We start from the raw sequence: 20,852 nt of genomic DNA on the forward strand, positions 1-20,852 counted from the left end.
GGAGTCAGGCTATCAGGCTGCATCTCACGGTCTTCCCTCGACTCCCCAGCCTTCGTGACAGACAACAACGCCTTGATATTTGAGGAGCATCAGATCTGTAGCAGCGCCAACCTGTCCAGCATCATGCAGACCATAGAGAGTGGGGGGCTGTTTGTAGAGGATGAAAACAAATTCATCTTCTGCAATGTCCTGGTGGGCCATCAGGCCAAGGCTCGGTTCAAGATCAGCAACGTGGGAAAGATTGCCTGTGATGTGAATATTGTAGTGAAGCCCGTCTCCAACAAGGTAGGCAGGTGCACATGGTCCTGGCTCACTGTGGTTGGCATAGAGCCAGAGAAAGAGCTCTTGGAAACCCCTGCTCTGGAGCCTCTATTCAAGAGTGGGGCTTATCTGGCTCTCAGGTCCCACTGGAAGTTATGGGAGGTAACTGGGCAGTTTCCCCTAATCCAAGAGACATATATTTATCCCAGAGGTGTCTCCTCTGGGTACCTCTGTGACAACTGGTATGCATGAATGAGCAACTCACTCATCCATCAGACACTCACTGTGTGCCTGCAAGATATAGCATTGTGTCTATTAGTCAATGGGTTTAATTCACCCTTAATTTCCAATTAGCTGTGCTACAAATACTGCCCAGTCTCATCGCAACTGCTTCAGTTCTCTGCCCAAAGGTGGAATCATGGCCCAGGTGGTCCTTGTGCCCCAGGGTAGGCATTGTTCAAAAGGCTGATGGTGGTGGGGAGGTCACCGAGAGGGTTGGCCCAGTCTAGAGCTGAGAATAAAGTGTACATTCCCCAGGGACTGTCACCACAGAAGGGTAGGGTTGGAGAGACTATCTAATCCCCTTTGTGACTTCCCTCAGGCCCTGGTGACATCCAGTCATTACTCTCTGACCTTATTTGGAACACAAAGGGGCAGCTTTCTCCCTATACTGTACTAAAAATATAAAAAGTGAGCAAGCTGATTTCTAAACAAAGATAGGTTTTTAACAGGGGATTTGCAGACATTATATATTCTCCTCCTCCTTAATTTGCAGACTATCCCTTGGAAAGAGCAAAGAAACCTTAGTGCCCTTAGTTTAAGAACAAGAGAGAATAGTCAGTCTTGAATCCTTCCTGCCTCCCATGAGAATGAAAAATCCTTTCAAGGCCGTGCCAGAGGCCTACCGTCCCTAGGGTCTTCACAAAACACTGTCATGGACGGGAACAGATAAAGTGCTGGGGAGATGTTTTTAGCTCAAGCTGTTGGAGTCGCATGGAGCAGAAACACACTCAGGATAGCCCAAACAAAGCAAAGTTGGCTTCGGTGAGTCAGATACCTCACACAGGACAGAGCACACCACGTAGCCAGACCTCTGTGGGAAATCCAACCTTCAGAAGACCATCGGAGGCTCTGTCCGTCTTTCAAGGGCCACGTGTCTCCCTCTCATAGTGCCTCTATGGTTCCGTTCTATAGTCTGGCTTCCAGTTCAGCTCCATATAAGTAACCACTGATGATCTCTGGGCATCTTAATTTAGTTGAGAGATCTGGTTTGGTTCATCTGAGATCTGGTTTGGTTCATTTATTTGAGTCAAAGATCATGGGTCTAGCCAAGCCCAGCCAGTTATTGCTCAGAGTTGGGTCCCAGAGGGACATGACTAGGCAGGCAATGGAACATGTCTACTCCAGAGCTTAGATCAGGTGGATTTCATGGCAGGGACAGTAGACATAAGCAGCAAGCCCTGTGTAAATGCAAAGTAGCTAACACATGCTGGTCCCTCCTCTCCTCCTACCCAGATCTTTGCCCGCATCGTCGACATCTTTGAAGTGGAACCCAACAAGATATGTGTTGCCAGTCGCTCACACGCCTTTGCAACGGTGTCCTTCACCCCACAGACCATGCAGACCTACCAGTGTATCTTCGAGGCTACCTTGGATGGCTTGCCCAGGTACCAGCTCCCCAGCTCCCTCTCCTGCAGCAGAGTTGCAGGCCACACTCTGTATGAAATGTCATTCCAGCCATGTCAGGCTGACAGGCCTCGATCTTCATGTTCCCTGCAGCAACCTGACCAAGAACCGAAACCTCACGTTTGACATCACTGGAGAGGGGACCCTCCCTCGGGTGACTGTTGTGCGGCCTATTCTCTATAACCAACATGGAAACCCCTTTCTCCTATTTAAGAGGCTTCTCCTTGGTCATTCGGAAAAACTACCTCTCATCCTCAAGAACAATGGCACCCTCCCAGCCCAGGTACTGCTGGGGGCGAAGCATGGGGTGGACAGGGAGAAGAATCATTCAGAAGTAAGACTTCTGACATTGGGGTCTCTGCCATCCCTAACTTACGAGGACTTCTTCTTTGACGTTCCTCATACATTAACCTGTGTAAGACATGGGACATGCAGAGGGGAATCAGGCATGGTTTCTGCCCTCAAGGAGTGTAAGAACGCAGATAACATAGTACACTAATAATTACTGTGCGAGGCAGTGTGCAATGATGTACACCAAGCTGAGCAGGTAGGATTATGCATATTCTTAGTGTCTTCCTTACTTTTTCACCTTTTTCTGTAATGAATATTGCATTTGTAATACAGAAAAAACAAAAATCTCATTGCGGGTGAGAGACGTAACGTCTGAAGGGACATTTTGGTTCAGCAATTATGTTTTTATTTTACAAAAAAGTAATAAATTGTGTAAGTGTTATACAAAGAATTGTAGGACTTTTGAAAATGGTCCACTCTCATCTACGGAATCAAGGAAAATATCACCGTAAAATGACATTTGAGCTGGGGATTCAAAGCTAGCTGGTTTCAGTAAGGGGGCATGGCCATGAATGCATCACAGGTAGAGAAGCAAAAATGCAAAGACAAAGGCACAGATGCACAAGAAGCATAAGGCACTAACAGGAACTAGTAAGCATCCAGCTTCGTGAGAGCATAGAGCATAGGTGGAAGAGCAATGGGAGATAAAAATAGAAGAGTAGAGTAAGGGGACAACTTGCAGAGGGCGTTGGATTCTATGTAAATTTTAAACCCTGCAAGACATTATTACTATTATTGTTGTTGTTTATACAGTTCATTTTATACAGTTCAGTTTGTACAGGTTCATTTAGATTTACCACATATTCATCATTTTTGTTGCTCTTCATTCCTGCATCTACAATTTTCCATCAGAGATCCTTTTCCTACCTACTGAAGAATACTCTTTGGTGTTTCCTTAATGCAGATCTGCTAGTGGTGAATTCCCTCAGTTTTTATTTGAAAATCTCTATTTATCCTTCATTTTTAATGTAATTTTTACTGGCTATAGAACTCTGGGTTGGCAGTTGTTTTCTTTCAGCAAACGGGAGATATTATTCCAGGGTATTCTGGCTTCCATTGTTGCTGCTGAGATTTCAGCTGTAAGTCCAAAATGTTCTTTTAAGACAATCTTTTCCCCTGGCTGTCTTTAACGTTTTCACTTTGTATTTATTTTCTGCAGTTCCACTATGATGTGTCTAGGTGTGGATTTATTTTAATTTACCCTTCTTGGAATTCACCAGGTTTCTTAATTCTGTAACTGATGTCTTAAATCAATTTTGGAGAATTCCTAGACAAGTCTTCAAATATTGCTTCTATTCCATTCTGTCTCATCTCTCCTTCTGGAAGGCCAATTAAATGTATGGGAGGCCCTCTCAACATATCCTCTGTTTATCACAACCTCACTGTGTTTTCCATCCATTTTTTTCTGGGCTTCATTCCACATAATTTCTTTTCACCTGTCTTCAATTCGTTAATGCTTCTATTAGCTGTATCTAATCTTCTGTTAAATGTTCCATTGTTATTTTATTTTTCGGTTCTAGAATTTCTATTAGATTATTTCTAAACTCTGCTTTATCAGTTTATATGATTTCTAGTTTCATGCTGAGATTGTCAGATGTGACTTTTATATCTTGAACACAGGAATCATAGCCATTTTGCTGTTTTTACCTGATAATTCCAAAATCTGAAGTCCCTGTGGGTCTGTTTTTGATATCTGCTATTTCTGCTCACTTTTGCCCACATTCTGTCTCCTCATGCACCTGGTTATCTTTTGATCACGTGTTTGATATTATATTTGAAAAGTTTTGCAGAAACAATTAGAATAAGGGTGATGTTATCTTTCTTCAGAGACAATTTCCATTTTCTTCTGTGTGGCACTTGGGAGCACTAAGATTTCAGGATCATCTGAAACTGGTTTTAGAGCTTGAGATTTTCTGGATTACTGAGATGACTCAGAACAGTATTGCTATCCTTGGGAGAGCTGTTTTATATCCAGCTTGCTTTTTGTCTTATGGTGCAGACCTTTGGGGTCCCAGTCCTGGCAAAGAAAGCACTCCCACCCTTCACAGCCTTGGATTTTTGCCCTTTCAGCACCAAGAGACCATCAAAAGCACAGGTCAGCCTTCCATCTACCTCTTCCAGATTGGCAGATGCCCCAGGTCAAAAACTGCCCAGAAAGTTAGGCTGGCCTCTCTGGATTTCCAAGCTCTGCTATATCTTAGTCTGGTTACACTTCATTATCTTCTTAGTTTTGTGATGCTTTTAAAATTTTTTGTATAATTAGCATTTTTTGCTGTCTTGCGTCCAAATTACCTATTTTGTCATTACTCTGCATTGTTGTTATTATTGTGGCTTTGTAAAATGTTTTAGCATCTAGTTCAGTGAATTCCTGCCCTGCCACTCCCCATTTTTCTAGTTTTTCTCAATTTTTGCATATCTAGTCTCTCAGATGAACTTTAGACATTACTTTATAATATTCCTCAAAAAATCCCATTGGGAATCCTATAGATGATTTGGGAAGAATTTCTACTTTCAGAATGTTTAGGCTCTCCACCAAGAACAACATTTAGAATTCCCATCCATTTATTTAGATCTTCTTTTATGTCGATATTTTTTTCATGCAATTCTTCTGTATAGTTTCTTATTAAGGTTATTTCTAAATATATAATTTTTATCTCAGAAGTTACCAATGTGATGCTGCTATTTCTTCCTTCTTAATGCCTCATTTTTTATATTGTTCAATCTTGTTCATGATGGTGCCAGCATTACTATCTTCTAAAAATATCTGCTGATTTCTCATACCTAAAATCAGATATATGGCTTTAGTTTTTTTTAATCAGATATATGGCTTCTGGTGTGCTGGAAAACATACCTTTTCTCTAGGTAGGTCAGATATGCACCTTGGTTTTCCTCTTTGTTGGATGCTCAACATGACACTCTCAGGCAACTACTGCATTAATACCTAGGAGGTATTTTTTTAGGAGCTCACCTTCATGCAAGCCCTTGTGGAATGATGTGTATTCATTTCCATTTTATTAGTCTAGTGTGTATTTTACAACTGCCCCTGTCAATAACAGAGGCCTTGGCAACCCCATTTTGATACTCTTTAGTTGTGTGATCTAAAATTCACCTATACTCTCTGGGCCCTAGCTCCTCACTTGGATAACAGGGGCTGAACTAAGGTTTCTTTTGTCCTCTCCAGGTCTAATATTTGTTATATCTTCCTCTTAATAAGAAACTTAAAAAAGTGAGCACTAGGCACAATGACATTTTTGGATCCTTCCCAAACAGCACAGTATCTCACTCCAGATGCAAAACCCATGAGCGGACTGTAAGCATAACACTCAATCGTGCCTTCTTTTGCCAGCTGCATGTTGACCTGAGGGACCAACTAGGAGTCTTCTCTCTGAAAGGGAGGCCCACCACCTCCTACATCTACATCACAGAGGAAAACAAACCACATGCAAAAGGTAAGTTGGTAAATCAGGGCAGGGTACCTCCTGGAGGGCAATGGGTCTCAGTACCCGTTTTATCAGGGGACTAATCAGGGCCTATCCAGAGTAGTGTGCCCACTCTCATCACCAATAGCCTCTCTAGGCGAGGCTCATTCCCACACTAGGGCTGCTTTCCCTTAAGCCAGGGTCTTTATGGATGTATCTTCCTTCTAACTGGTTCTAAATCATGTCTCTCTTCTCTTTGCAGCAAAGAAAGCTCACACGGCCTCCCTGGTTGTTCCTCCTGGAGACACAGCTGAATTTGATGTCTTTTTTCACTCCCAGAAAGTTGGGAGAATGACAGGCACCATCCACTTGTCAGTGATCGACAATCAGTACGAGGAGACAGTAATCCACATGGTGGGAGAGGGCTATGAAGATGACATCACCTTGGACAACATCCACGGGCTGGTGGCTTCCACCAGCCAGGAGGCCTCAGATATCTCTGAGGTCATTGAGGAAAACAGTATGCAGGACTTTGTGGCAGGTGGGAGAAGCAGCAGTGAGGTGTTGACAAATGTTGGCTCTTGGGTCATTTTAAATGAGGGTGAAATTTAAAAAAAAGATTAGCTAACTTCCTTCAAATTTAGAAATGAACCTCCTCTTCATTACTGTATGCTCTGCCATACCTGGCTTAGTCACTGCTTTCATTCACATGTTCCTTCAAGGAAAATTTATTGACCATCAGTGCACATGTGCCAGGCACGGCGCTGAGCCCTGAAGTTCCAAAGAGTTTCTGCCCTTAGGGAGCTTATAGTTTGAGCTCAAATTCCCGTTTATCTAATAAGTGAAATTTAAAATTCAGATTCCAGATTAGCTTAAAAGTGAGTACATGTTTCTCTGTACTTTCCACCCTCTATATCTTTTAGCTGACTTGTGTAGGCATTGTCTGAACGGTGAATCCCACACATTCTAAGAGAAAGGGTGGGCTTGTTTGATTAGGTGTTTGTACCACCCCCAGAACATCATTCTCCACAGCCTCACTACTCAATGCACTGAGAGCCTACAGCATCAGCGTCACCTGGGAGCTTGTTGGAAACGGGAATTTCAGACTCCACCCAGGCACTTCAGACCTACTGAGTCAGAATCAACATTTTAACAAGATCCCTGGGTGAAGTCTGTGTACATTAAAGCTTGAGACGTGCTGCTCTGCAGCCTATCAAGCCCTGCAGCTTGATTTCGTTGACTATCTTCTTTGGGATAGGAGTGAATTTGCTTCACCATTGTTATCAAAAAGCATTTGTTAAGCATCCTATCTGTGGCTAATTGCTATGAAGTGAGTTATAAACACAGCCTCACCGTTTTTCTAAGAGCTTAATTATAGTCCTGGAGTGTAGCAGTAGGCAGTCTATACAGCATGGGTTCAAGTCAATGCTCCTCACGTATCTGGTGTTTCACCTCTGTTTGCAGCTGCAGGGTGACATCTCTTGTCAGAGATCGAGCAGGAGCCGGCAGTGAACTCTAGTTCAGAAGCCGAGTTTCGTACTTCTGATAGGGTTACCAGATTTAGAAAATCAGAATGCAGGAGTCCTCCTTAAATTTGAATTTCAGATAAATGGCGAATACCTTTTTTAGTGTAAGTGTGTCCCAAAATATCGCATGGGGCATACTTATACTAAAAATTGCTCATCATTTATCTGTAATTCAAATTTAATGGGGACTCCTGTATTTATCTGGCAACTCTAACCCCTAATAGTACTCTTTCAGCAAACAGATTGGGTCGGGGGCCTATGTTCTCTCTTATACAAATGGAGGTGAAGGCCAAGGTAGATAGATGGATGGATGGATGAGGTAGGCTCCCCTAGGAGCGAAAGCTTGCTCCTCAGGGAATCCAAGTTTTTCCAACATAACCATCCAAGGAGGAAGGCGTTGCATGAAGGTGAGGCACAGTGTCTATCGGGTGCGGTCTCCCCAGGAAATGAGCCCCAGGAGGAGGCCAGGGAGGTCTCACTGGCCTTCTGCTTCTGTCCTCTAGCTGCTCTGATAGACCACATCCAGTTTGGGGACTGCCACATTGGAAACAGCTATAATGTGAGCTTCACAGTCACTAATCACAGCCAAGTGAATGTGATACGGTTTGAATGGCCCATTTTGGCTACAATTTCTTTCTCCCCACAGGTAAGTGAAAACCGTTCACTGTTTTCTGGACTCCCTTAGGCCTAAGCCAAGCCTGGTTTGACTGTCAGTCCGTCCCATGGATGTGTATGAGATGCAATGGATGCATCTCAAGCTGGAACCATCCCTCTCTCAGGGTGTGTGAGGAACCAGGAACCATCCCTCTCTCAGACCTGGTACCAGATGACACTATTCCTGTCCCCTCTGGTCTAAGAGCAGAGAATGAGGTCTGCCAAGACTGTTGCTAGGCTGGTGTTGAGGAATTCCACGGAGGCCTGTATGGATGAAAACAGGCCCCAGTCTTCCTATCCAGATTGTAGACCTGCGTCCCCCTGGGTGTGTATTCTTTAGAGCATTAGTCCTGCAAAAGTGGTTCACCAAAAGCTAAAATGGGGATGGGGAGTTCTGTGGACAACTGGAGACTTAGAAAATGTTGCTGGTTGCATCTTTCTCTTAAAGATCCCTAGTGCCCTGCAGCATATTAAAACCTAGTTAACTTCATTTTACCTGAAATTTTCTAATCCCTTCTTTTAGCATTTCACAGAGTATATTTTATGAATTGCTGCCCAAAGGTCTACACTGAACAAGGCCTAGGACAACATGGTAGCGGATCCTACCTCTAGCCAGCAGTGGCTTTTCACAGACAGTTCACTTCCAAGGACCCAGGACACTGGGACACCCAGATGTATCCACTGCCTCCTGCACTGTTTCAACCGCCAAGTCTGTCCAAGCATAGAACCCAGGGGGATAGAGCAAGGAGGGTTGGGGGACCCTACTTTGTCACCTTTAAATCTTTGAGTGCTATCACAAGGAAGTTTTGCTTCCTGAAGGGATGTAAAGTGTTAGTCAGAGTAGGCAGAGATGAGCTGCTTATAGTCCATTTACATACACCCGCGCACACAGTTGTGCATACAGCCACACACGTGCACGCGCGCACACGTACACACACACACACATTTGTGCCCCTGGGGAGTGCTAAGCTTTCTTCTCCCTTCACTTTCCAGAGGAGGGAGAGTTTTTTTTATCAATCAGAAACATGAAAGGACTATATGTGTGTGTGTGTGTGTATATATATATATGTATATACACAGACACACACATATATATATTTTTTTGTGTATGCTAAATCACAAATAATTTTCTTCTACAGACCAAATTGGGCTTCTCAGCTATCTGTTATACTTCAGTGAGTTTCAGGCTTTTTGGTTTCAGGACTCCTTTATATTCTTAAACATTGTTGAGGACCTCCAAAGAGCTTTGGTTTATTTGGGTTATGCATATCAATATTTACCATATTAGAAATTAAAACTGAGCATGTTTAAAGACATGTATTTATTCATTTTAAAATATAATAATAAATCCATTACATGTTAATATAAATACCATATTTTTATGAAAATGGCTATACTTTCCAAAATAAAAGAAGTTGTGTGACAAGAGTGGCATTATTTTACATTTTTACAAATCTCTTTAATATCTGGCCTAATAGAAGACAGCTGGATTCTCACAGTGGCTTCTGCATCCAATCTGATGCAATAGCATATGTCATGTAGCCTCTAGAAAGCTCCATTGTACACTCATGAGAAAATGAGAGTAAATAAGTCAAATAGCATCTTACTATTATGATGAAAATAGTTTTGACCTCTTGGATTCCTGAAAAGGTTCTGGGGATCCCAAAGGTCACTAGATCGCAGTCTGACAACTGCTAATGTACTGTATACATTGTCCATAGTTCATACAGATCATATTAATTAAGAAGCACAGGAGGTTAAGAGTGTGGTGTCTGGAGCTGTACTGCCTGGGTCTGAATCCAGCTCTTGCAATATTAATGGTATGACCTTGAACAAGTTACAGTTTCCTTGTCTGTTATTTTAGGTGCATTTTAGCTACATATAGGTATAATTGCTGTCCTTCTCATAGGGTTGTTGTGAAGATTAGTAGAATTGTGTAGAGGTTTAGAATAGTGTCCAGGGAAAGTAACAGTTTGATTAAATATTAGCTGCTCTTGTTTTTATGATTCTATTTCTAAGAACTTCTTGTACATATTTAAGACAATCTACATATACAGGCTTGAATGATGCATTTTTTTGCCAAGACTTTTGGCTCTACCCCTTCTCCAGTATGTCACCATCAGTCACCAAGAGTCCTCAAGATTGAATTTCCAAAAATACTAATACCAGACTCTTCCCCAGATTGGCCACCTCCACCCTGGGTGTGCCAAGGATGTAGTGGTGACCATGAAGTCAGACACACCCATCTGCCTGAAGAAGATGGAGATCAAGGGCAAGGTCTCCAAGATCATGTTTCAGCTGCCTGCAGACCAAGTCCCTGACTGGGATGACCGCATGCGCACCGTCAAGTGGGTAGACGTGCCCAGAAACATGCCTGGGACCTTCACTACAAAACGAAAAGTGAGTAGGGACATCAAGCACAAATCTGACCAGGGCTGCCGTCTTGTATGCCCACTGTTCTCAAGTTCAGTGTCTCATCATTACCTTCTTTCATGGAAAAGGGAAAGGTTCACCTTCTTCTTGACCTTGATTTCAAAAATGATAAACTGAACTTCCAACCATGCCGCCTGCCATCCGTACTGCACATGCCACACGAAGCACACATCTTCATTGATGGAGCTTTGGTTTAAGTCTTGATATCCAGTTGAGCAAATCCTTCCACCTTTTTCCTCTTCAAAAATGTCATGTCTAGTCTTTTAGTTGTTTTCTTTTTCCCCCAGGTGTCCAGAATTAGACTAGTTATAATCTTTGGTCCATGCGTGCCCCTCTTTTAATTATTCCTTGGTTGGTTTCTTTTTAATAATATATAAGCAGAAATGAATCCACACCAACACAGGAATTACCTGACAGAAGGATTACCTGTATGTTTCTCAGCCATTCCATCCCCTGCCTCCCTCCTAGAGGTAATCACCAGCCTGAATCTTGTGTGCTCATTCCCTGATTTTTGTTTTTTATTTCTTCTTTAACTTATGCATTCTAAGAGCATGCTGTTTAGTTGTAGTTTTCAACTTTATTTTTTCTAAAAAAAGTTATTGCATGTGATCATCCATCTTGTTGCATGTGGCTATAGTACACCCATTTCACTGCTAGAAAATTCCATTATTATTTGTCCACTCTTCTTTTGGAAATTATTTGGGATTTTGCTATTATGGACAGTATTTCTGTGAGCTTTATTGTTCATGTCGCATTGTGTTCATTTGCAAGAGTTTATCTTCCTAAACCAAGGTATAGGAGGTGGACTTGCTGAGTCATAGGATATGTGAATGTTCAGCTTTCCGAGATAAGCCCCAAGTGTTTTCCAAAGTGGCTCTTTGCTCCTAGGAGTATAAATTGGTACAGCCACTCTGGAAAACACTTGGGCATTATCTTGGAAAGATATGAGTATGAGTTATTTTTTATGAACTCTTAGCATTTGTCTGCAAATGTTCTCACCAAATTTACAGCCTATCTTTTCATTTTCGCTAAAATATCTTTTCATGATATCTGGAAGTCCCTCCGCCATGCTGTTTTGTTCTGAAGTGTTCTGGATATTCTTGGCCCTTTATTTTTCTACATAATTTTGGAATCCATTTACCAAGTTCTATGAAAACATGATGAAACTTGATTGGAATTGGATTGCCTCTATAAGTCAGTTTAGGAGGAACTGACAATTTTATAATATTAATTCATCTTTTCCATTAATAAGGTATATATCTCTATTTATTTAGGTCTTTAAGGTTTTTTTCACTACCATTCAGTTTCTTTAATAGGAACAGGACTCTTCAGGTTTTTTTATGTGTTCTTGAATGGATTTTATTAAATTATTTTTCTAGGACTTTTCCCTTCAACTAAGTTTTCAGAAGTATTTTCTTTTCTTTTTTTTTTTAAGATTTTTAAATTTTTCCTTTTTCTCCCCAAAGCCCCCTGGTACATAGCTGTGTATTTTTAGTTGTGGGTCCTTCTAGTTGTGGCATGTGGGATACCGCCTCAGCATGGCTTGATGAGTGGTGCCATGTCCCTCCCCAGGATCTGAACCAGCGAAACCCTGGGCCGCCGATGCAGAACGTGCAAACTTAACCACTCAGCCACGGGGCCGGCTCCTCATAAGTATTCTCATAAATTTGTTCATACTATTTTCTTATCATCTGTTTAAATTTGCAGGATAGATGGTATTATCTCCCTTTTCGTTTATGATATTTGTTATTTGTATTTTCTCTTTTTTTTCTCGATTAGTCTCACCACAGGTTTTTAAAAATCTTTTCAAATAAACAGCGTTTGGCTTTATTGGTCCTCTCTGTTTTAGGTTTGTTTTCTATTTCATGAATATCTGTTCCTGTCTTTATGATTTCCTTTATTCTGCATTCTTTGGAGTCTCTCTGACCCCAGAACTCGTGCCTGTGCAGTCCTAAAGCTCTCAGTCATCTCTTGTTGTCCGATTTCTTCCTTTCCTATTTATGAGTCATTTGGGGTTCGCCTTAATCATTTGTTCTGCAGCTTGAGCTTGTGAGTCGGTGTTCATTTGAATGGGTAGAATAAAGTACTGTCTTATCCCCCATTGTCCCCCTGAGGCAGCTGGCTCTGCATCACTGAGGACACTGCTGCCTTTGTTACAGGTGATAGAGACGGATCCTGAGCCTGCTCACACGGTGCTGGAGGAAAACTACCGAGAACTGCAGCTTCGGATCAGTGCCAATGTGAATTTTGCTTCATACCAGTGCCAAACAAGCGATGTGTGCTTTAAGGAAACCCTGATCTACCAGACCCGAGTGTTTGAGTGAGTCATCAAAAGCCTCCTGACGCTCTCAGAGAAGCTCTTCCATTTCATCACCCACTCACTCATCCATCAGACATTTATTGTGTCTAGGGCAGCTGTACGAGGCATCACATCTGTGTAACATGCACCAGAATGTCTTCGTAGGTCTAGTGAAACGTTCAGACCCACAAAACAGTTGCAGTTCACACTTGCAATCACGATATAGACCAGGAAACGCAGTCTACCAGGAGGGTGGCGTGGAGCACACTGCAGCGGGAACAGTCCTTGCAGCGGTCCACACTGCCACTCAGGAACCAGTCTTCTTGGCCTCCCAGGTGATAGCTCAGACGATATCCATCCTAGTGGGGATGGGTCCATTTTAGCTTAGAAGCCCCATGCCCAACAGAAGCCAACATTTCTCATAACCACTCCATAGCCATAGCTATACCTTCCCATAGGGTCCTGCGGGGAGTATTCCCAGTTATAAGAGTCACTACACTCAGAGAACCCCAAAGCTATAGCTCCCCTCCAGGTAATCATAACTCCTCCCAGACCGTTTACCAATCAGGGGTCAATTTTACCATACACAAGTTTGCCTGATAATACAGCTGACATTTCTCCCTTATCAGGTTCCCAGGAAAACAGAGCTAGAAAGTTAATTCAAAGTCAAAATTGTCTTTTGAAGGAGAAAAGGTTATGTTAACCCTTTCTCCACACTCAGACGCAGGTATACAAGGACGCCATGGGTCCTGCTCTCAAAGAGCTCATAATCCGGAGGTGGGGCATGGGTAGGAATAGGTGAATTGATGGTTGTAGTATGGTGTCCTGTGTATATAGTAAGAGATCCACCTAAAGCAGACCAAGATACGGGGAGCGACAGAGTGTCAGGGAAGAGTTCCCAGACTAAGTGGTGCCCCAGCTTAATTCTGGAGGTGAAATAGGAGGTAGCCAAGTGAAGAAGAGAGGAAAAAAAGGGCCTTCTAGGAAGACAGAGCCACATATACAGAGACAGGTGAAGAGAGAAGGCGTGTGACTGTTCTTTGAGAATTACAAACACAAAAATATAAACCACTGACATTTCTACTTTGTAAAAATTAGTGATTAACTTGTTTGACTTATTTTGTATTTGTTGCACTTGAAATGTCCTCTCAAATTATTGTAAAACCAAAAGATATAAGGCAGGAAATGGGATCTTCTGCTGATGACCATTTCACCTAAAGCAGAGGTCAGCAAACTATGGCCCGTGGGCCCAATCCAGCCAGCCACCTATTTTAGTAAATAACGTTTTGTTAGAACACAGCCATGCCTTTCGTCGATGAAGTGTCTACGGCTGCTTTCGCACCACAACAATGGAGTGAGCAGTTGCTGCAGAGACGAATGGCGTGCAAAGCCGAAAACACTTACTTCTGACCCTTTACAAAAAAGTTTGCTGACCCTCGACTGAAACCAAGAATTCTTTCTATGAAAAATATTCTGTGCCACTGGGATTTCTCTACTTTATAAACATTTTCTTTAAGATAAAGACCAGTGCTCATAAATTCACACAATCAGCACAAGCCCTGGAGGGTCAAGCCCTTGATTTCAGGCGTGACTGCCTGGTCTACCTGGACTACATAATGGAGATCTAATCCCTACGCTCCACCCAGGACCTAGCCCCCACCCCCAGCTCTAAACTCCTGCTGCTCCCCTAAAACCAGGAGGAGCAGGAGTGTTTCTTCCTCTTACGCAATCATTTTCTTGCATCAAGGCCTCATCCTCCTGCTGTGATCAAGTTCAATAGTGATTCCAGGAAAAGCTTTCATCTCCCAGTTCTTGTCTTAGAGCAGGGAAACCTGACGCAGGAAAAGCCTCTAGAGATTCAGAATCTGAGACAAGTCGATATTCCAGCAGTGAAGGCATCTCAGGCAGAGGTCAAATGGTTTCTGACCACAGGGACGTTGTTTCTGGTGGAAAGTGACTCAGGAAGGGAGAGTCTCTGAGGTTGGCACCTGAGGCAGCCACTGTCATGTGAAATAGATTTTGTCTCCTCTCTCATGGGAACTTTTCAGGATTACCATGATGCAAGCTGAGAGCTCATCGCATAGGGTGCTAGTGGTATGCAAGATGACTTTAAGTGCTAAACATCTAAATATTTTTACTTTTAATAGCTATGTATATATTTTATATATTTTAGAAGGAAATATAACTAGTATAGCAAATGCATAATTTTAGATAAAGTTGCTAAAAACTTGCCTTTTGAAGAAACAGTTAAGAAACGAAATGACTTGACTTAAAGAAAAAAGTTAAGTAATAGTATAGATGATGTACAGACATGACAAAAATCATTGGCTGCACATTTCTCAAATCCATTCCCTGATCCACTTGCAGGCTTGTACTGATTAATTCAGGAAATGTGCAGCTGGAATTCAGCTGGGTCTCAGAAGAGACGACAAAGTCTGTCAGCTTTGTAATGCCAGATAAATGCGATGTAAATGCGATGACAGGTAAATGATGCCATGCGATGCGATGACAAGGTAAATGCGATGACAGGCAAAACCCAGGGTTCGAACTGAGTCCTTAGTTAGTAAAAGAGCCTCATTCATGCAGAAACGAGCACTGCTCCAGTGGCCCCCTAAGTAGCTAAGGAGAAGCAGAGCAGAGGCCTGCTGGGCTCTGCAGAGCCACATGGGCCCGAGACACTCAAGGGCTGACCTCTGCCTTCCTGGAGCCCAGACCCTGGACCCCCACTAGGTCAGCACCCCTCTCGCAGATCCATAGGAATCTTTTCTTTTAGATATTAACCTTCTGGGAGATTACAGACCCTTGGAGAAACTGAGGAAACTATGGACCATCTCCCCAGGAAATACACACCTTGCCCAATTTGCAGTTGATACATGCGAAGCACTTATAAAAGGCCCCAGCACCTGGTAGGCAAATAGCCACTACTACTGTTCCAATTTTAGATATTCCCAGACATTTCAAATGGGCCCTTATCCATGGGTCCCCAGATTGTGAACCCCTACTTTGAAACAATTATTTTCCAAAAATTTTGTTCACAGCCCATTATTCTTGAGGCAAAAGACCCACAGACATCTACTTGACGTACTCCCTTGAGCCAAAAGGAAACAAATTTGAAAACTTGATGGAATTAATAGAAGTATTTTTCACCAGTCCCCTGTGAGAGACATGAACAAATTCCTTACCCCTAGTGCCCAAAGTTAAGTGTACCTACCAGAAGAGGTGAGCTCTCAAGCCCCATAGAGGGTTCCTAAGGACCTGTGAGTGGGCTGCCTTCTCCCTGCTTTCCCACTGCAAATGCGGAATATCGTTGGTTGTCTGTCTGTCTCCAGGTTGCTCTCAGAAAGATCAGCTTAGCCAGGGCACACTGCACACAGGCAGCACTCTGGACAGTGCTGTGGACCACTGGAATGAAGCTTCCCCACCACCATTCTCTGTGGACCCTGCCTCGGGCATTGTGCCAGTGAGGAAGAGTCAGAAGCTCCAAGTGAAATTCACTCCACTGGAGATTGGAGACTTCGAAAGCAATCTTTTCTGCCAGTAAGGAGATGTGCTCCCCAGAACAAAGCTCTGCAACTCCTATCCCCTCTTCTGTCCCACTACCACCACCATTCTTTCCAACCCTAGATCCCTCCACAGCCCCAAACTGCCACATTTCCCTTTGGAAAGATTCAAAGGGGCCGGACTTTGGAGAACAAGGAGAATTTGGTCTTTTGTATTGCTCATCACCCCTCTCTAGACTCTTTCTCCTGCTCACCTCCCCGGCCACATAACAGAATTCCACTGGGCAACAGAATGGTTGACAACCAGGTGGGTTCCAGTCCTGGGGCAAGCATGAACTTGAGAAAGCTTTCTTGTACCTTTTCTAAGACTTGGTTTCATTATCTGTAAAATGTAAATAGCAGTATTCACATTGTAGAGTTGTCATGAAAACCAACTGAGGTAATTCAGGTGAAGAGCTTAGAACAATGCCTGGTATAAAATAAGCACAATAAACATTAGATGGTGATGGTAGTGGTGGAGGTGGTGGTGGAGGTGGTGGCGAGGAATAGCTGGGACCCAGACCCAGTAAGAGAAAAGCCAATTCAGTAACATCTGGCAATGAAATAACCCTGATATGGTACCCATTCCAAGGAAAGCTCCATGGAGGACACCCACCTTACAGAGTAATTCTATAATCCATGGCCTAGGGTGGCAGAGACCTATGTGAACCATAAGAGCTTCCTGGAAACTCTGCAACCGTACTGCAGGGACCCCTCCCACACCTGGGCCACCTAAGCTTGGTGATGGGCCTAGAAGTCTGCTCACATCCAGTTCACTTTCTCCAAGGAGCTCAGGATACTTTTTTTAGGATTTCTGGGTCACTTTTCATATCCCACTAGATGCCTATGAGAGGGCCCCGAGGGTAAGACTCTGTGCTCGTTTTACAGCAGGGAGATTTTCTCACCACTGATTGAGGAAGTAACTTGAAACCATTCTTAGGTACACAGAAGGAACCAGAATTCAGGCTTCTCATACTCAGCCCATTCATGCATTCATCCACTCAACAATTAACTAATGAACACATACTATGTATCTTGTACTATTCAAGGCACAGAAGTTATATTGTTGACCAAGACAGACCCAGCCTCTGCTCTCATGGAGCTCACATTTTGGTGTATGTAATATTCATTTCCAACCAATTAAGAAAGCAACAGTTGATTAAAAATTAAAAATAAATAAAAATAACTTTATCCTCTCAGCATTCCCAACCTGCCACCTGGAGAGCGAGGCCCAGTCCTGTCAGCAAAAGGGCGGAGCGTCTTGCCCATCTGCCATTTTGACCTGAAAAGCTCGGACTACATCAGCGGTCATCGGCGGAACCCTGATCTCCGAGGGCCTAGTGGTGGGGCTGTGGATCCCAACACCCGGGTGATTGAGTTCACCAGTGTGGGCATAGGAAGAAAGAATCTCCGGTGAGTTGCATAGGTTTGCATTGTTTGAGTTCATATCAGTTGATCCTTCTAAAGAACTCAGAGGAAGATTTCAGAGAAGCGAGCTAGACTGATTGCCAGAAGAAGGCTTGATATCCTTGGGTTTGACTTTAGAGAACTGCCACAGTAAGGAAGCTGAATTCTCTCCTCAGTTTTAACACTGGGGAAAATTTGGAAGACATAGAAATGTCTAACTACCCTAATTACCCCTAACTACCACCTTGACCACAGAGGATCACTGGTACAGAAGGGCCCTTGTTATCATTATTACACCAGGGTCAAGAATTCTAGCCGTGCTTTGGACCCCAAAATGAGATGCAGTTTTCATTTCTACATTAATGAGGTACCCAGAACAGTTCAGAGTCCCACGTAGTGAACTGTGCTAGGGAAGGTCTTAAAAAAGTTTCTCTTAATCCTCACCCCCTTCTCTCACCCTCTGCTATCAATTCTTCCCCCTTGGCCAGGACTTTTACTATCCTGAACCCAACCAATAGCACATACTCCTTCTGCTGGGTCTCTGAAGAAACGGAAAGTCTCCAGAACCCTCCGGCCTTCATATGCCTTACAGAGAAGGGCTTAATCCACCCTGAAAAGAAAGCTGAGGTAGGTGTAATGAGAACTACTTGACCCAGGGCTTTCGTCATTCTAACCCTCTTGGCATGGCAAGTGTGCCATAGACCGTAGGTAGAGTTAGGGAGACTGGCCTAGGGCACGTCCATCAACAAGTATTTCTTGTGTGGCTGCCATCTATGTTAGGCAATTCTCATGAACAAGACAGACCTGAGCTCTCTCGGCCATAGAGAAACAGAGAGCTCTAGTATTTGCAGTTTTAAAAATTTTGATTGTTATAGCAGGAAAGGGGAGCTGAACACTAATGCTTGGGGACTTCAGAATTCATACAGTAATGTGAAGTAAAGTGTTATTTTTGTCCAAGGGACTGACAGCAGTGAAAGGACACAGATGTGTTTTCACTTGGTCAGGTCAAAGGGCAAAACAGAAAAGTGGAGCGTGTCCCATGGCTTAGTCCTAATGTTTGCACAGTGATTTAGGTTAGGGGTTAAGCTTAAAGAAATATGAACTTACTGCCAAAGCATATCTACAGGCCCCAGGTCCTGTAAGTTCTGCAGAGAATCTTAGAGAAAGAAATAAATCCATGAAACAGAAATTATGAATTCAAATGCCTTTAGGAAGATCACACAAATGAATGAAGCAGGCCAAGGGGACAATGATAGGTACTGCTGGGCCCCAGAGCTAGCTGGCCACAGTCTTCTCCGGCAGATGACCACCGTACAAATCAGTGGGCCCAGGGTTGCCGATTCTCCCGAACTTTTCCGGAAAAGCCAAAATTCAAAATTTCTTTCTGAATCTCTACATTTTTATATACCATCCAAAGATGTGATGTGAAATGTGGCAGCCCAGCGGGCAGGGGCTGTGGATGGGGTAGACCCCCTTATACAGACCTGTAAGCAGGACAAACAAACATTGATTTTGCTGGTAGAGCCAAACTTACATGCTCTTATAGAGAGGGTAGAAAGATAGTGATGACATGGTAACGTCAGCCATCATACCTCAGTGCTAACGAGCCTCTGAGAGCACATGGAGTAAGCAAACGGAGGTGCCTCTTACCACTCTGTTCCAAACTGTCTTCTTAGATCGTCTTCCAGTTCATGCCTCTCCATCTGGACGTCACAGAAGCATTCTGGACTTTCTTAATCCCCGAACACAACATCACAGTCCCTTTCCTGCTGGTAGGCAAAGCCACTGACCCTCTCATCAATCTAGACAAGTCACACATCAACTTCAGTTGTCTCCTCATTGGTAAGGCTGCCCTGTTGGTTTATGTTTAGAGTTGGCATGATCTGTGGGGCAAGGGGATGGAACCAACCCAGCATTGAGCTCCAGGAGCAGACTTGGGTGGGGAAGTTTTCCTCGTGCCTTCCAGAAGCACATGAGAGTGCCTCTATTGCTGTTCAAAAATCCATGTAATCTCCATCAAGTATCTTCTAATCTCACACACCACTAACCTAAGGAAATTCAGGAGCCTTGCTACAGATCCTTTTGGAAGATTCCTTTAAGGCCTGGACTGACTATGTTCATTTCCAGAGCCTCATGCCAGCCGCATCCTACTTGTGTGTGCCCCCAGATTATAGGCTGTATTTATTTGCTTCTTGATCTGTGCCGCAGTGGCCAGATCTCTCTGCCATCCTTTCGTGCATTTGTTCAGTTCCACAAATATTACTGAGTTCCTTGGATGACCCAGGCATTCTTCTGTGAGCTGGGAATGCAATGGATAAAGCCAAAGTCCCCACCGTCACAATGGTTACATTCTAGTAATAGAAAGCAGACTAGCAAAAATATAAAAGCAAAATATACAGCATGTCAGATGTTGATAAGTGTTCTAGAGAAGACTAAAGCAGGGTAGGGGGAATAAGGAAGGCCAGTAGGCAGTGGGAAGGTGACATCTGAGCAGAGACCTGAAGGAAATAAGGAAGTGGCTATAAGGGCTATAAGGTCCCTTATAGCCCTGTGAGTCTATCTCATGAATGTGGGGTGTGTGTGTGTGTGTGTATAAAACAACTAAAGCCAGAGGATTTTTTAGCAATTCATTAGATTTTTTATTTATACAAGTAGTATTTTTATAATAAGTCAATCAATGTGGTTTTGTATAAAGAAAAGTTTAACAGTCTTTCTCCACCCATACTATGTCATCCATCCCTTTCAATCAAAGGAAACCAATGCTAACAGTTCGATGTGTATTATTTCCATACATTTCTTCTACTGACACATATAAGTAGATAAGAGGAGACTATGGTGTTTAGTAAGGTTTTGAGCAGTTAAATAAGCAGTGTAACATGAGAAAAAGCAAAGATAAACAGCAAGATAAACAGAATTTAATCTATGAATGCAAGGGTGGTGCATTTCAATATAATCATTACATCAACAGATTAAAGAACAATCTTGTGATTGTTCATATTAATATACTAACATGAATATTATATTAATCATAATATATACTGAAAAGTCATTGCTAACATTCAGCAAACATTCTCAACAAAAGCTCTAATAGTAAAATAGGAATAGAGCAAAAAACTTAAATAAACAAGATTAAGCAAAATCAAGAGGCAGATATTATCTTGTAATAAACCACTAAAAGCCTTCAATTAAACTCAGGAATTAGGCAAAGATGCTCATGATCACCCTTGTTATTGAACACTTTCTTAGTGATTTTAGCAAATACATACAACAAGAAAAT

General features: G+C 42.9%; 1 protein-coding gene across 8 annotated transcripts in view; it reads left to right on the forward strand.

Annotated features, from left to right (window-relative positions):
- Positions 1 to 20,852, forward strand: part of HYDIN (HYDIN axonemal central pair apparatus protein) — a 335,679-nt gene that overhangs the window by 279,501 nt on the left and 35,326 nt on the right. For 6 of the 8 annotated variants that reach the window (XM_046683578.1, XM_046683582.1, XM_046683581.1 and 3 more), the window contains 13 exons: positions 50 to 285; positions 1,777 to 1,928; positions 2,041 to 2,230; positions 5,645 to 5,747; positions 5,980 to 6,258; positions 7,747 to 7,889; positions 10,079 to 10,297; positions 12,490 to 12,650; positions 14,997 to 15,112; positions 15,959 to 16,166; positions 17,369 to 17,581; positions 18,064 to 18,202; positions 19,252 to 19,417. In XM_046683578.1, the coding sequence (XP_046539534.1) occupies positions 50 to 285; positions 1,777 to 1,928; positions 2,041 to 2,230; positions 5,645 to 5,747; positions 5,980 to 6,258; positions 7,747 to 7,889; positions 10,079 to 10,297; positions 12,490 to 12,650; positions 14,997 to 15,112; positions 15,959 to 16,166; positions 17,369 to 17,581; positions 18,064 to 18,202; positions 19,252 to 19,417 (2,325 nt within the window). The remainder of the gene's footprint in view (positions 1 to 49; positions 286 to 1,776; positions 1,929 to 2,040; positions 2,231 to 5,644; positions 5,748 to 5,979; positions 6,259 to 7,746; positions 7,890 to 10,078; positions 10,298 to 12,489; positions 12,651 to 14,996; positions 15,113 to 15,958; positions 16,167 to 17,368; positions 17,582 to 18,063; positions 18,203 to 19,251; positions 19,418 to 20,852) is intronic. The other 2 variants (XM_046683580.1, XM_046683583.1) reach the window with 2 other exon arrangements.

This window comes from Equus quagga, chromosome 13 (assembly GCF_021613505.1).
Source record: "Equus quagga isolate Etosha38 chromosome 13, UCLA_HA_Equagga_1.0, whole genome shotgun sequence".
Classification (NCBI taxonomy): Eukaryota; Metazoa; Chordata; class Mammalia; order Perissodactyla; family Equidae; genus Equus; species Equus quagga.